At 37.6% G+C, this 17,400-nt stretch overlaps 1 protein-coding gene across 2 annotated transcripts in view; it reads left to right on the forward strand.

Moving 5' to 3' along the window:
- Window positions 1–10,555, forward strand: part of LOC143294094 (sodium/hydrogen exchanger 9B2-like) — a 10,944-nt gene extending 389 nt beyond the window's left edge. Inside the window, exons 2-11 of one of the 2 annotated variants that reach the window (XM_076605523.1) lie at window positions 332–778; window positions 1,460–1,547; window positions 2,136–2,318; window positions 2,948–3,123; window positions 4,027–4,133; window positions 4,455–4,619; window positions 5,472–5,580; window positions 6,646–6,782; window positions 7,486–7,560; window positions 8,371–10,555. In XM_076605523.1, the coding sequence (XP_076461638.1) occupies window positions 337–778; window positions 1,460–1,547; window positions 2,136–2,318; window positions 2,948–3,123; window positions 4,027–4,133; window positions 4,455–4,619; window positions 5,472–5,580; window positions 6,646–6,782; window positions 7,486–7,560; window positions 8,371–8,676 (1,788 nt within the window). In that variant the 5' untranslated portion in view covers window positions 332–336 and the 3' untranslated portion in view covers window positions 8,677–10,555. Of the gene's footprint in view, window positions 1–331; window positions 779–1,459; window positions 1,548–2,135; window positions 2,319–2,947; window positions 3,124–4,026; window positions 4,134–4,454; window positions 4,620–5,471; window positions 5,581–6,645; window positions 6,783–7,485; window positions 7,561–8,370 lie in introns of those variants that run through there. The other variant, XM_076605532.1, reaches the window with a different exon arrangement.
- Window positions 10,556–17,400: the final 6,845 nt, after the last annotated feature.

The raw sequence follows: 17,400 nt of genomic DNA on the forward strand, positions 1-17,400 counted from the left end.
GCGCGCGCACACACACACTCACACTCACACACACACACACACACACACATTGCCAGTGCTCACACCGCAGATCAAAAAACTGCAATCAGGCACAGAAATGAAAAACTTACAGACTAATTAGCGTCCTGTGCTCCAAGCATCATTGCTAGAATGAATATAAAAAAAACCCTGTGTATGTAGATTGATGATAGCAACAATTTAAATGGTGTGATGAAGACATGCAAAAAGCACCAGTATTTGCTTTTTTTCTTTTCAGCAACAGAAATATGTTGTGAACTATATTATAGATGACACACTTTTTTTTTTTTTTTTTTTTTTTTTTTTTTTACAGCTGTCATGTCTCAGCCACAACCTATGAGCTCAAAGATGGAAAACAGAAATGTCAAGGCAACAGATGGTGATGAGGTCCACATAGAATATGATATTGAACAGGATGCTAGCACAGCGGCTGAAACCAACAAAGAATCAACACGATGTGACCGCTGTCAAGACCACATCATCCATTGTCTCAAACCAGTCCTACATGAGTATCACCCGTTGCCCAGTCATCCAAACAGGTGTCAGCGTTTTAAGAACTCTATGTACTGTCCTCCACATGGACGGATCGGAGCGTTTCTGCTTGTCCTGTCAGTGGGGTTTATCTGGTGGGGAGTGCTGTGGGCTGTTGTGGACAAGGAAGCACTGCCTGGTGGAAACTTGTTCTCTCTCTTTTTGCTGTTTGTCTTCTGCTGGTGCGGCGGCTACCTCATAAGCCTTGTCCATCTGCCTCCTCTTCTGGGTAAGTTGCTATTGCTGTTATTGCAGGTTAGGATAGAATAGAGCAAAATGCATTATTGTCATGAAATCTTAAGGTTCACATTAGATTCAGAGTAATAGACTTAAAAGTGTATGTTTTTGTGTGATTGAAGCTTGACTGAATAACACAGGAAACAAATGATGAGTGCCGAAAGGCAGCTGTCATTCGTCTCTACCCAGGTAGGCATCCAGTTGTGCAAACAACTCTGTGTTTGTAAAGCACTTAGAGCTTGGTTTGTGACTGAGGACAGGTGCTATGCAAGTATGCATATCAGTCAAATATAATTTTAAAAGCATATAACGTGTTTTGTCTCTGACTGAAGATGTGCATGACAGTAGTATCCACAAAAGTATACAAGTGACAAACTGATAAACTCTGGTGTCCGAAGGTGCGGTTGTTGGAAATTGTTATGTTTTTATTATTTTGAAAGCTGTTTACTTTAGTCTTTAATATTTTGATGTGCGCAAGAATGTGCGAATTTGTCAGCCATTGTTTAGAATTTATGTTACTGCAGAATGATAATAATATTTAGTATACACAAATGATTTCTATGTTCACATTCAGAATACAGTGCCAGTATTGTGCTTCAGCTGGTTCAAAGGTGTGTGTGTGTGTGTGTGTGTGTGTGTGTGTGTGTGTGTGTGTGTGGTTTCTTTCTTTCAGGAATGCTTATCGTTGGGGGAATTCTTGGAAATGTTCCGGGAATTGACATCGCTCGAAATATTGATCAGGAATGGAGCACAGGATGCAGGTGTGTGTGCTTGTGTGTGTCTGAGTGTGTGTTTATGAATGTGTGTGCGCATTCCCATGCACATGCACATTTGACATTATTTATGATAATGAATTAATAGCACTTATTTACTTTAAAAGATATATATATATATATATATCATATTTATGCAAGCTATTATTGTTCATTCCAGTTATGTGATTCACAGTAAATTGCATTTGCTCCAGTTATCTGTAAAACCCCAGTTTTTCCAGCATGTAAGTGGATGTAGTTAGGCCTTGTTATGCAGCATTATCAATGCCCCGAATCAACAGTATATATATTAGAGCTTGCTCAGTTCATGCACTCTTTCTCTGTTTAAAAAAAAATGCCAAGGTGTTAAAATACTGTGTATCATGACAACTGGATGTCACAAGTAAAGAAGCAGTGTTCCATTGTACTCATTCCTTTATTCTCTATTAAGTTACCTGTATTTACATAAATTATCAGCATATTTGTGTTTTACAACTTCTGTGCAGCTTCCATTTGTGATTTCAGTGTGTGCAATGTATACAACTTTCAGTGAGCAGAGACTGCTTCCAGAAATTAATGGATTGATCTTTCATTCAGACAGATTGCACTGGCCATTATTCTCATCTGCGCTGGGTTAGGTTTGGATCCTGCTGCCCTTCGGCGTCTGTCATTTGTGGTTGTCCGATTAGCCTTCTCTCCTTGCATTGCGGAGACCATAGCTGACGGCGTTGCAGCTCATCTCATCCTAGGATTTCCATGGCAGTGGGGATTCATGTTAGGGTAGGTGTTGGTGATAACCAGCTGTTTTCAAATCATTTCTGCTGTAATTTGCTCTACTGCAGTCAGCTCTGGGATGTGTTAGTTATTATACAAATGAGATTGTGGTTAGCATTGGGATGGGGAATAGTATGTTGTTGTTTTTTTCATTTTCATATGTGGTTTTCTTTCTGGGTCATGACAAGCATGAATTCAGTGATACTTTTTACCCTTTGATTTGTTTTGTTGTACTGTATTATTTAGATACAATTGAAATCAGCTTTTGTGTGTGTGCATGTTTGTGTGTCTATACGTGTGTGTTTGTGTATGTGTGTGTGTGTGTGTTGTGTTGTGTTGTGTGTGTGTGTGTGTGTGTGTGTGTGTGTGTGTGTGTGTGCGTGTGTGTTTCACTCTGTTTATAGTAATTTTTTGTTGTTTTTATTCCTTTTTTTTGCTTTTATTATTCATTTATTTATCTTATGGGACACAAACTGTATGCAGAGAGGGCAGGAGGGGGATGTCTGTATGCACACACACACACACACACACACACACACACACACACTCACACACACACACACACACACACACACACACACACACAGAGTGTGTGTGCCACAGCCATTTTCATGTTCATTTTACAATGTGGGCAGGTTTGTGATATCCGCTGTGTCTCCAGCAGTGGTGGTTCCCTCGCTGCTCAGTCTGTCGGAGCGGGGCTATGGTGTGGAGAAGGGTGTGCCTACGTTGGTGATGGCAGCATCCAGCATAGATGATGTTCTGGCAATCACTGGATTTGGTGTGCTGATTGGGATCACATTCTCTTCAGGTGTGTGTGTGTGTGTGTGTGTGTGTGTACACGTGTGTGCACATGTCATTACTTCTGTTCATTATCAACCAACAACAACAAAAAACCTATCAAACATGTGATCATCAATAAACAAATAGTTTGTATGCTTTAGTTTGTTGATAGACATAATTTTTACTAGCCCACTTTTATTCTGTAAGTAATTATGTCCTAGTTTGTTTTCAAAGCTTCGACAACATGGTTTTTTAATTGATGGGTACAAAAGTGCTGTGAAATTGTCATGACCAAATACTCAGGTCAAAATATTTGCACATGCATTATAAAATGTCCACAATATGCATCATTTCAGTAATATATCAACAAACATAACAGGTATTACCCATCATTTGCTCATCTTGTTTATTCAAGATCAACAATTTTTGATGAGTTACCTTGGAAAGGACAAGTAAAGGGAGACAAGTTGGGAAAAAAACTTGATCATCTTGTAGCATTTTTCATGTTCAACCAGGACAGACGATTTAAATGGTGTACTTTAAGCATCATGAGGTATTGTATAGATCTGGATACAAGAAATGTTTCCTGATCCAGATGATATAGGATTTATTTTCTTATTTCAGATGTTTTAGCGTGGAAAATGTAATTCCGCATTTTAGTGATATATAATGGAAAATGACTTGTGTTCCCTTATTTCAGGTGATATAGCCTGGAAAATGTGTCTCCACATTTCATGTGATTTAGAATGGAATATAACTGTATTTTCTGGTTTCAGGTGATATAGCCTTGAAAAAGAGGTTTTTTTGTTTTTTTTTCAAGTGGTTTGGAGGGCTTGGAAAACTTTTTCCGATTTCTGGTGGTTTGGCATTGAAAACTTGCTTTCTAATTTCAGGTAAATTAGCAATGAAAACTTTTTTTTTCTGATTTCAGGTGATTTAGCATGGAACCTACTGAAGGGTCCTGTAGAAGCTATTGTTGGTATCCTGGTGGGGATTGTCATGGGGGTCATCTTGTGGTATGTGCCACAGAGGAAAAGTGTGAGTCTGGTGTCTGGTTGTGTTGTGTATATGTGTGTGTGTATGTGTGTGTGTGTGTGTGTGTGTGTGTGTGTGTGTGCATCTGCCCATAATCACTTGTATTCATTTGACTCTTGTTTGCATTGTAACAATTTACTGGGGTTTTGAAATTGCCATCTATAGCGCACGTGCACACACACACACACACACACACACACACACATATAAACAACAATGTATATTTCCTGTTTCCTGTTACTGCAGACCACATGCAACATTGAGTTAACCACACAAGACTGAGAGATGCCTGCGACATTTCATTATGTCTACATATGCTTGCAGAAACACCTGGTTTTGTTCCGGTCAGTCATGGTCCTGGGATTATCACTGCTGGCTATTTTTGGCAGCAACAAAGTGGAGTGGTCAGGGTCTGGGCCACTGGCAGCTCTGACCTTGGCATTCGTGGCAGCTCTGCGATGGCGAAAAGAACTGAAAGAGGGAGAAGATGTGAGGCACGCATCCTTTTTTGTTATGAATGCAAAAAAGTTCTGTTGTGCTTAATTTATTTTTCGGGAATGGACATAATAAAAGCACTATTGAAAATACTCTTCAAATAAAGGCATCAAGTTGATACTTGTTTGTGCATTTCTTTTAGTGTTTTTAATTTGATTTGTCATTAAAGTCCCTATACTCATGACATGTATACCACTGTCAGTTTCAAGATCATTGAGTTTGTATAAGAAAACCTTTAAGAACAGGGAAAAAAATGATGATTGAAAGATAGATGCTTGAGAGAACTTCTTAGCCAGTTTTAGTGACAGAATCAGTCTACAAGAGTCAAATAGTTTTTGAAAATGTGACAACTATGAACTTCTTAGCCAGTTTTAGTGACAGAATCAGTCTACAAGAGTCAAATAGTTTTTGAAAATGTGACAACTATGAACTTCTTAGCCAGTTTTAGTGACAGAATCAGTCTACAAGAGTCAAATGGTTTTTGAAAATGTGACAGCTATGAACTTCTTAGCCAGTTTTAGTGGCAGAATCAGTCTACAAGAGTCAAATGGTTTTTGAAAATGTGACAACTATGAACTGTCCAAAGATTTTTGAGTGTTTGTGAGGAGGCGTCTTCATTTCAGGAAGCAGATCTTTGTTGTGTGGAGGAAGTGACTCTGTGTCTAAGCATTTATCAGTGTATTAGCAGAATTGGTCAAAGAGGGTGAAATATAAGGAACAAATAGAATTCTTGGTGTGTCGTGGCAGTATTTCTGTTTGTTGAAAGACAGACATGTCCAAGCACATTGTGTATATCTGTCTCCCTTTCCATAACAGCCATAAAAAGAATTCATACTGTATGTACAGAACCCTGTGGAAGGTGTGATGGGGGTGTTATGGATGATCTTCCAGCCATTGCTTTTTGGACTGATTGCTGCAGCTGTGGAAATCAACAAGCTGGAGGCAGACACTGTGGGTAAGCAGTAGTTTCCCTTTATCATTTTCTTCTTCTCCCTTAACTGTGAAGAGTCACTGGGGAGCCATGCAGCACACTTCTCCATCAGATTTCTCCAGGTCTGTCAGTCGTGTGTCAAAGCCTGAGTCTGTGCAAATGGTTTTCCTGTCCACTCTACAATGCTGTCAGTCCATTGATTTTTCTGTCCTCCACTCCATCTCCCATTTGATCTTGTTCTGTAGCCATACTGATGTAGAATTGTAGTAGTAGGAGAACCTCTCATCTGACCCATTTCCTTTTATGCATTGTGGATAAACTGGTGATTTACAGTGGCAGTTACAGACTGTGGCTGTTGATTTTCTGAAGTGTTTGAGGACTGAAATATTGTTTGAAATATCTGTTGGAAAGGATTTCACTCACCCCTCTTTCCAAAGGATTGCACGTCCTCTCAGTGTGGTATTCCAATACTGGCCATCTTGGCTCCCATATACTATGTCAACAGTGGGTTTATTATGAAATGGTTCAGACGACAGCAGCCCCCAGAAAGAAGATATCAATGTCAGTTGCTCTTAGGCTACCCAGAAGAGACCATGCACGGCTGATGATGATGTTCAGCTGTACTTGTTTTCACTGAACATATGTGAGAACATCACCTGTTATATCTTGACACAACAAAGTGAGTGCTGTATGATCAATGGTTTCTCCACTGCAATGGGAAGTCATTTACAGCCTAGTCTTTTGTGAAGGACTATGTCTCTGAAATTCAGACGTAAGATTGCACTGGCTCTTAGTGCTGCAGCCTTGGGGGCTAGTTGGCCTTTGGGAACCATCCCAGCGCTGACTGTCCTCAAAACCCTCTTGGCCGAGAGAGTGGGGATATATCATAAATTTAATGTAATGATCACCATAAAATAAATTTAGGACTTCAGAACTGAACTGTGCTTGTTTTCCGTTCGCTTCTTTAACAGCTGCTTCTTCTTTTGTATTTCCTCTTGATGTCTGCTTCTTCAGCTTCTTTTTCTTCACTTTTTTCTTCCTAGTATTTTCAGTCCAAGAAGTATTCTGCAGTTTCAGAACTTTGTACAGGTCTGGGAATTGCAGTGTTGGGCATTGGTCTTGGTGTGCGTTGCCTTGTGGCCTTCGTGGCTGTGTTTGGTACCAACCTCAACATGAAGGAGAAGCTGTTCATTCCCTTTGCCTGGCTGCCAAAGGCAACTGTTCAGGTACATTATGTGTGTGTTTGTGTGTGTGTGTGTGTGTGTGTGTGTGTGTGTGTGTGTGTGTGTGTGTGTGTGTCCAGTTATGCATGACTGTGAGTGCTCTTGCATGTTGTTTTTGTGAGTGTGGGAGCATCATTTTTTTGTTTTGATTGTTTGTTTAGTTGGGGTTGTTTTTGTGTGTGTGTGTGTGTGTGTGTGTGTGTGTGTGTGTGTGTGTGTGTGGACATGCTTATGTTCTTGTGTGTGATTGTACCTAAGTCTATCTTTGTGCAATCTTTTTATATCTGTCTTCATTTTATTTTTTAGTCGAGATTAAGTAAATATTACTGACTAACAATACCTATTACAGTTATGTTTATTATCTTTCATAAAAAGTAATCATAGATAAGTGAATGAATAAAGAAAATAAAGGAATAAGTAAACAGAAATCTAACAAACCTAGCACATTTTGTCAGCACATTTTGTCAGCCAGGATTCTACTGCATTCACCTGACAGCCCCTGACTGCGAAGAACATCTGTGATGTACATGGGAGAACAGGGTTTGGAAAAAGTAATTATGTAAGAAACAGATTGGTGTTCATTCATGGTAGGAGATGTTTAGAAGGGATGGGTGTTCTAGGCTGAATTGCTTTAGTTATTTCACCTCTTTTATATGACTATACATGTGTGTGTGTGTGTGTGTGTGTGTGTGTGTGTGTGTTTCAGGCCGCAATTGGTGCTGTGGCTTATGATATGGCTATCACAAACAAGAAGGATGAGTATGTTGGCTATGGAGAAAATGTAAGTTGAAGTTCCTCTTGAGAAGTTTGATGCAGGTGCCATCTGCCTTGGTACAGTGGTTAGAGTCAGGGATTGATGAGTTTGAACCATACCAGAAAATCAATACAATCACAGAACAAAGTTTATTATAGGTTGGGAGATCTTGACTACACAACTGAATCTCCTTTACATCAAAGCTGCTTTTGAAGCTTGCTGCTGAATTTCCAGCACCTTTGGCACTGATATCTATTTCTAGCATTGGATAATTTTTATGCCAGTAGGAAATATCATTACAGAAAATGTAGAGTATAAACCTGTAACATGATCTCAAATGGAAATGGATCTTCGTGGCATCATGCTATTGCCCTCATTTTTCATGACAAGTTGTCTCAGATTCTGTGACATTTCATGCCCAGCTTGCATCACACTATCAGTTTCTGTTGAAACTTTTGCCATTTTGTTCAGTACTTCCACACTTTTTAGAACAGACAGACAAAGAAAGAACATAACAATAAAACCAACAGTAAAACAAAGACTTCATGACAAACAGCCTTCGGTAGAGAAACTTGAAAAAAGGAAAATCAGAATGTATTATTTAGCTCTCTCTCTCTCTCTCTCTCTCTCTCTCTCTCTCTCTCTCTCTCTGTGTGTGTGTGTGCTTGAGTGTGTGTGTGTGTGAGAGAGAGAGAGAGAGAGAGAATGTACAAAGTTTGTGTGCATGTATGTGTGTAATTACACTGCAGAATCATTTATTATTTTGGCACCTTTTCTTTCCTTATTGATTTCTTTTTTTAATTACAGGTTTTGATTTTTGATGCTGTTTTTCTTCAGATCCTCCAGCTGGCAGTTCTATCCATCCTGCTAACTGCTCCAACCGGTGCTGCCATCATTGCCATTCTCGGTCCCACGCTCCTGCACTGCCCCCCTGGGACCGATGAATTAGGCAGGAAGGGTAAAACAAATGTTGATGACCCAGAAGCTTGTGCTCCTCTGCAGGAAATAACCGGTGGTGATGGGGATGCTGTGCAGAACATTGTGGATGGTGTGAGTGCAATGAGTTTGGACAGAAAGAAAAGGAATACGATGGGTGATGAGAGTGAAATGAAAGTGGCAAATGAGGAGGATTCCAAGGTTTGAGATGGTGACGGACAAACTTATAGTGATGTGCCATCATCGCATTGTGAAGTGAGGTTTTGATGTTAGAGAGAATGTTTAATTTGATCAGGAACTATATGTTGTACACAAGTTTTATTAGTTCAAAAGAAGTATGAACACATGCACATGTGTACTTACATTTCCATAAATATGGGTGCGCAGCTAGACAGACTTATTAAAGCATGCAGATCCCTCCTATCCCTCTTCCCCCATCTTTCACACTCACACAAACACAAAACACATACAGACACACACTCTATTTATGCTGATGGATAACAGTGTGAAATTTTATTATGATTGTTGGTAACAGCAGCTTCAGTAATTTGATAATTTGTTTACAAAACTTGATTTTAGTGCATCAATGTTATCAAAACTTAAATAAAAATCCATCAAGCAAATAGAAAGAAGAATGAAGACATACATGTGCACATTCACACACACATACTGACACACATATACACTATCTTGTACATTCACTCTCACATACTGACATAAACACACACATATACACTATACCTGTCTCTCCCTTTGTTAACCCACAATTTTGATTAAAAGGCTGTCTTTCTGTTAACTTTTGGAAATGTGGACAACTGCATTAATGAAGCCTGTTTCACTTTTGAAAAAAAAAATGCTGGTGTCATCTGTTTAATTCATTTCATAGTTTTTGTTTTTCATTTGTTTTTATTGCAATTTAGTTAAAGGAATATGTTTCCTGACTATGCCATACACAAGAAAACCAGAGGAAATAACATAGTTTTTACGGCTCTTTTTGATTCTTCATGTGATATTCAATAAAATATATGTGTGTGATCATTTTCTCAAGACCTGCCCAGATTCTTCAGTAACTGCTAATCTGCCAGAACTGTTTATGATTCTGTCAACAGGTCATTAACTTTGTAAAGTCATTCAGTCATTCAAGTCATTGAAACCAAATTGTGCATAATAATTTTCAGTGGTTTAAAAAAAAGGCGTGTATCTTTTTATGGTATTTTTCACAGACACATAATTTTGTTTTTTTGTTTTTTTAATGAAATTGGATGGAAGAGCAACAGTAAAGACATCAAGAAAGAACTTAAGAAGGAAGGGTGCTGTTGATATCAGGTATACATGTATGAGTTTCTGTATGTGTAAGAATTGGTTTGGCATATTTACATTTTTAATTTGATAGTGTTCAGAGGGTGCGTGAGATCGAGAGAGAGAGAGAGAGAGAGATAGTTATAGTATACTTTGTATACATTTTATATCCTCACAAAGTGGTTGCAGCGTTGTATGTCTTCTTTTATTTTAATTCTATTTATTTATTTTGTAATCTATGTGGCAGTGTGGCTATGGCATCATAGATATTCTTTGTGTTGATTGTAATGTTTAAAAATTTATACCATTTGTGTAAGTATTGACTGTCAAGTTTCTCCTTGTTGCATCAAAGGGCTGTTACATGTTTAAGACAACAGGGCAGGGAATTTCTAAAAATATTCAAATCAATTAATTTAATTCTCAATGAATTACAACAAATAAATGAAAATGAAAGAAAATCAAGGAATATTAGCCTTGCCAAATGCTTTGATTTCTTTCAGATTGAATGCCTGTGAGGCCACCGTAGTATATGTCAATATGGTAGTTGCTAATCTTGAAAGAAGATTGTCTTGTAGTTGATTTTATTGTCTGTTGTTTGTGCTGTTTTTCAGAATTGTTAGAACTTGCGATTATCTTTTATTTTAGAAATTGCTTTGTTCACAGGCGTGAACAAGACAGATGTTATAGTATTGTTGCTGAGATTATTTCAAAAATACTATATGTATGTGCTGAGATTAAACTTATTTGCAGTTTCTTACTGCAGATGTAAAAAAGTATATTATTTATATTGTGCTTTTATTCAAATAATTAGTACCTGAAATAAATGGATGTTATTCATTTTGTATCAGTTTGAATTTATTAATGGGTTTAGCTCTTTGTTCCTCCCTTTTTATGAAAGTTATATGTGATTCGTTGTCAATTCAAAACAACAAAATTTAAACCAAGCCAAACAACAATGAAAGAAATGTGCATGCCTGATCATTTAGATTTTAAAATACTATTTTGTCCATTTTTTGTTGATTCTGTTCCAGTCATCCTTGGTAGTTCTTTTTTTTTCTCTCCCAGAAAAAGAGAGAGAGAGAGAGGGGGGGGGGGTTAGTGAAGGGGACTGCAAGGCACAAAACGAATAAGACAAGTGAAACAAGAGAGGCAAGGCCTTCAAGACTCACTTGTGAAACACAAGCTTTTTATGTCTTGAGTATAATTTCAAAATGTAATGTTTAAGATGAGAAAGATCAGTTTAAAGCAAATTAAGTCCCCTAGCATTAATTACAGAGTAATTTCCCTTTTTTACTATCTGCACCAAAAACGTTTGCAAAATAAATAAAACTTCCATGCTTAGCAAAAGAAGTTCCTGTTTGAACAAAAAATGATAATAATGACTGCTCTTGTTGTTGTGTCAGAATATCAGATCAAAGTGCCAAGTTTAGAGAATACAAAAAATATAAATGTAACAGTAAATGCAGTTTGCATATAATTAGGCTTCATTTTTTTTTTTTTTTTTTTTTTTTTTTTTGTGCCCATCCCAGAGGTGCAATATTGTTTTAAACAAGATGACTGGAAAGAACTGAATTTTTCCTATTTTTATGCCTAATTTGGTGTCAACTGACAAAGTATTTGCAGAGAAAATGTCAATGTTAAAGTTTACCACGGACACACACACACACACACACACACACACACAGACAACCAAACACCAGGTTAAAACATAGACTCACTTTCTTTACACAGGTGAGTCAAAAAGGGAAATTACTCTTCCATGAATGTCAAGGTCCCATCACCAGTGCACTTTATAGAAGCTCTACATTTTGTGAAACATGGTGAAATAAGAAACTTGCCATCAACATGACATTATCTTTTTAGCTTCATACACACATGACGCACAATTAAACACATTTATCTGGCAGTGGATTTCATTTGTACGTTCATTCATCCCAGCCTGACATTTGTACTTGGTCAGGGGCACCTCTTTGTGCTCCTCTCAGTGAATTGCAAACATTTTCAACAACTCTGCATATATCAATCCACCCACATGTATCTATGTCATCCAGTCATGAACCTTTGTATCAACAAGCCTACAGGAATGCATCCATCCACCAATTCCGCACGTCCTACTCCAATCACAGTCACACACTTCCCAACCCACCCAGCTGTTCTAATCCATCCAGTTATCGCTCACATCATCTGTTACCCCACACAACTATCAACTCCTTATCTACTCACATAAACATGGCTCAGAGTTTGCATGCAAATATCCAACCAATTATACCTATCCATCTATTACCAGCAAAACCTCACACCCATTCACACTCTTGATGCTTCCAGGAAGTCGATCACACCATAAAGACATATGTACACCTTGAAGACAAACCTCAAAGCCTGTGACATAGACATCGCTTCCTGGGAAACTGATGCCCTTGACCGCTCTCGCTGGAGGATGCTGTGCTCTTGTGGCATAAAGACATTTGAAAACAAGAGAACGCTGGCCATTAAGGAGAAGCATGAGCGAAGGAAGCAGGGCTCAACTTCTGGAGACGTTTTCCCTCGCAACACCTGTGAGAAGTGCTGCGCATCCAGAATCGGCCTCTTCTCCCATATGAGGACACACACCGACAGATAAGCCTGCTGCCTACTCATCCGTCGGTCCGACGGGAGACTCCATCATCATCATCATCACCCATGCAATCACTAATCAGCATAGCCTGGCTCTCCTATTTAGTGTGATAGTATTGCACTGGATTTGCGCTGGGCGTTTTGTTTTTGTTTTTATCTATCTTATTCTCTGGTATGCATGGACGATGCGAATATTGAGTTTTTTGTTGGTTTGTTTTTGTTGCGTTTTTTCATGTTTTGTGGAGTTGTTTTTGTAGATGAGAACATATAATACAAGTGCCACACACTTCCCTCCCCAGTTACCATCCTTACATTCCTCTTCTCAAAACGCACACATAAGAACAAAACAAAACAAAAATTGTCAGTTGTATAAACAATAGCTGACACTTTTGATGTATTTGTAATACCATTAAAAGTAAAAGCAATAAAAATGACACTCTGCGATTCTTCTTTTACTGGCTCTGTTAAGCATTATTGATGTGCACATGATTCCTGCTAATCAACTACACAAATTACTTTTTGTGAAAAAACAAATAAATGTACAACCACAACAGTTTGGTCATTGCTGCAGTGCTGAAGCTGTACTGTTATATAGGAAACTTAAAGGTTGTGTTTTGTTTGTTTGTTTGTTTTTGTTTTTTTAATTTTTTTTAGACAATATATGTCATGATATCTGCACTTACAATGATGACATAAAAGAACAAGAGGCAAGGCCTTCAAGACTCACTTGTGATACACTTAAAAAAAAAATCCAAGCCTTTTATGTATTGAGCATAATTTCAAAATGTAATGTTTAAGATGAGAAAGATCAGTTTAAAGCTAATTAAGTCCCCTAGCATTACAGAGTAATTTCCCTTTTTTTACTATCTGCACCAAAACGTTTGCAAAATAAATAAAACTTCCATGCTTAGCAAAAGAAGTTCCTGTTTGAACAAAAAATGATAACAATGGCTGCTCTAGCTGTTGGGTCAGAATATCAGATCAAAGTGCTAAGTTTAGAGAATACAAAAAATATAAATATAACAGTAAATGCAGTTTGCATATAATTAGGCTTCATTCTTTATTTTTCTGTGCCCATCCCAGAGGTGCAATATTGTTTTAAACAAGATGACTGGAAAGAACTGAATTTTTCCTATTTTTATGCCAAATTTGGTGTCAACTGACAAAGTAGTTGCAGAGAAAATGTCAATGTTAAAGTTAACTACGGACACACAGACACACACACACACACAGACAACCCAACACCGGGTTAAAACATAGACTCACTTTGTTTACACAAGTGAGTCAAAAATCAAGATGCAGATTTTACGCATATTTCATATTTAGTGACAGACGGTAAGGCTTTGTTTGAATGATTGTTTTGATCTATAACAAGCTATCTGCTTGTAGATATGTTAAGGTCTTGGCCAAAAAGCAGGCAGTGTCTGGTTCCAGTCATTGTAGGTGTGAGTCATTGACAACCAGAATTAAAGAGCTAGTTTGTATAACTGTACATGCATGTATATTAAGCAATGAATCACTGATTGCACCAAAGTACTGCCATAGTGAGTTACAACAGTTGCAGCAACTGAACAACTTTCTGGTGAAACTGCTTGACAGGTTTTTGAACATCTCATTCAGTTACATGAATATATGTCTGAAGCATAGGAATGTGGTATGCTCATGTCTACAGTCATCCCTATTTTTTTCCCACAATGTGGTCAATGCTTTTGTGAGCTGACAAATTTAACTTCAGAAGAATACATTGCAAAAACAAACATGCTCTACAGTGATTTTACCTTTAAATGGCACCATTGCAATGCACTTATTGAATCAATTTCGTAAAAAAATAAAATAAAATAAAATAAAATAATCCACCAACTATATCAGAGCGCTTGGCTGAGATCAGAAACATGTTCAGTTAAGTATTGATATTCTCCTGATGTCCCCCGTAGGGATGCCGGGGGTCTTTCAGTATAAATAGCATCCCTACCTTCTGGAAATTATGTGCTAGAAATTTCCTCTCTTTGTTTCTGCCTTTTTTTTTTCTTCCTTCACTGTTGTCTCCTTTTTCCAACTTCCCAGTCCATTCCCCTTTCTTTTTTCAAGGAAGCCATGGCACTTTAAAAAAAAAAATCTTTTCCACAGTTTATGATGTACTGTCTGTGCTGTTTTGCTCTGGCGATTGGGTAGTGAGATACACTGGGATGGACACTAACTGCCCATTCTACAATGTTATTTGCCTATAATTATGGCCTTTTTATGTGTTTTTTTGTTTGTTTGGCATTAAAGTCGTCTTCTTGTTCTTTTCTTATGATTGTGGTCAATGCTTTTGTGAGCTGACAAATTTAACTTCAGAAGAATACATTGCAAAAACAAACATGCTCTACAGTGATTTTACCTTTAAATGGCACCATTACAATGCACTTATTGAATCAATTTCGTAAAAAAATAAAATAAAATAAAATAATCCACCAACTATATCAAAGCGCTTGGCTGAGATCAGAAACATGTTCAGTTAAGTATTGATATTCTCTTGATGTCCCCCGTAGGGATGCCGGGGGTCTTTCGGTATAAATAGCATCCCTGCCTTCTGGAAATTCGGTGCTAGAAATTTCCTCTCTTTGTTTCTGCCTTTTTTTTTTTTCTTTCTTCACTGTTGTCTCCTTTTTCCAACTTCCCAGTCCATTCCCCTTTCTTTTTTCAAGGAAGCCATGGCACTTTAAAAAAAAAAATCTTTTCCACAGTTTATGATGTACTGTCTGTGCTGTTTTGCTCTGGCGATTGGGTAGTGAGGTACACTGGGATGGGCACTAACTGCCCATTCTACAATGTTATTTGCCTATAATTATGGCCTTTTTTTATGTGTTTTTTTTGTTTGTTTGGCATTAAAGTCTTCTTGTTGTTCTTTTCTTATGATTGTGGTCAATGCTCTACAGTGATTTTACCTTTAAATGGCACCATTACAATGCACTTATTGAATCAATTTCATAAAAAAAATAAATAAATAAAAAATCCACCAACTATATCAAAGCGCTTGGCTGAGATCAGAAACATGTTCAGTTAAGTATTGATATTCTCTTGATGTCCCCCGTAGGGATGCCGGGGGTCTTTCGGTATAAATAGCATCCCTGCCTTCTGGAAATTCTGTGCTAGAAATTTCCTCTCTTTGTTTCTGCCTTTTTTTTTTCTTTTTTCACTGTTGTCTCCTTTTTCCAACTTCCCAGTCCATTCCCCTTTCTTTTTTCAAGGAAGCCATGGCACTTTCAAAAAAAAATCTTTTCCACAGTTTATGATGTACTGTCTGTGCTGTTTTGCTCTGGCGTTTGGGTAGTGAGATGTAAACACTGGGATGGGCACTAACTGTCCATTCTACAATGTTATCTGCCTATAATTATGGCCTTTTTATGTGTTTTTTTTGTTGGTTTGGCAATTAAAGTCTTCTTGTTGTTCTTATGATTTTTTGTAATCTGGGGATGATAACTTAAATGGAATGGCTAGTGTCCTCAGCATGGCCTTGTCTTATTTGCCATAAGGAGCTAAATCAGTAAATGGTTGGGATACTGTGTCATGAACTGTGATTTGTGGACAAACAGTAAAGAGTGGTAACTCTCTCCATTACACAAGGTTACACAACTTCAAGTCAGTGATGCTTACGCTACCGATTCAGCTAACACACAGGTAAATAATAATAAAAAAAGAAAAAGAAAAAAGGAAAATATCATTGGAACAAACCCAGACACTTCCTCGAAAGAGAAAGCGCCGGGCCTGTTCTTATACCAATCATTTGACATGTGCACACAGCAGCAAAGACAGAAGAAATGTGCGAACACAAATTAGCTTTTATTCAAGACTGGCATAGCCTCTTTAATCCTGAATAAGCCACACAGAACACATGGACAATACAGAACAAATACATGGTTGCATCGGTAGTTGATCCACTGGAAATTATACAAATAATGAGGCAGGAGACGATATGATGAACAAACAGTAAAGAGTGGTAACTCTCTCCATTACACAAGGTTACACAACTTCAAGTCAGTGATGCTTACGCTACCGATTCAGCTAGCACACAGGTAAATAAAAGGTACATTGGAACAAACCCAGACACTTCCTCAAAAAAGGAACCGCCGGGATTTGTGGTTTTGTCTTAGTGTTTTTTTTGTAGGTGTGACAGTTTTGTGTTGACACGGTTGAGCATTTGTATGGTTTGGTAGGCCTGATAAGGCCCTGTGTGGTCGACTGGACTATATGCAACAAGAACAAGAACCTCTTGTATGTGTGTATGTGCTCTTTTAAACACGATGTAAGTGTTGAAAATGAGTAATATAAGCATAGTTCCTGATATTTATTTTTTTGTTCATTTTGGTTTTTAGATGGCATTCATTGATGTTTTATTGTGTAACACTGGTTTGTTATCATGTACATTTCTCTTTTATTGTATTTCTCTTAATTCTTTTTTGTAGTATTTTAGCTTCCTAAATTCAGGAAATTGTTTGCGCATAAATGAAATGGTATTACCATTAGTAGATGTTGTCACCCATTTTCAGTGGTTTTGACTCTATTTTCAGTGTTATTTTACACAGATTTGACGTGAATCCAGTAAATAAACTGACGTGCCACCATCTTGCTCTTTCCATGCTTGGTCCCGCAAACCATGGAGATGTAAACAAAAAACATAGCTGCTTGAGACGATAAGTGTTTTTTCGGGTTCATGTTGTGGGTCATTTCGCCAATGTGCCTATATCAACATGTCATTTCTCATATGCCTCCATTGCAAAACACACAAAAAATGTCAATGTAAAGTCCTGTTTTAGCATCCTAAGTTCAGAAAGCTATTGTACCGGCAATATTTGTGCAGGTATGAAGCAATATTACCAAATTATAATGTTATATTTTATCATCCTAATTTATTGCACCAATTGGTTACATTTTTGTGGTTTGTGGGATAAAAAACAGAAGAAAAAAAAGTTGGTGGCACGTTAGTTTAGTAACTGGATCTGCATCAAAACTGAGTAAAATATAATACAAAATAATAGT

Source organism: Babylonia areolata, chromosome 1, assembly GCF_041734735.1.
Source record: "Babylonia areolata isolate BAREFJ2019XMU chromosome 1, ASM4173473v1, whole genome shotgun sequence".
In the NCBI taxonomy this organism is placed as follows: Eukaryota; Metazoa; Mollusca; class Gastropoda; order Neogastropoda; family Buccinidae; genus Babylonia; species Babylonia areolata.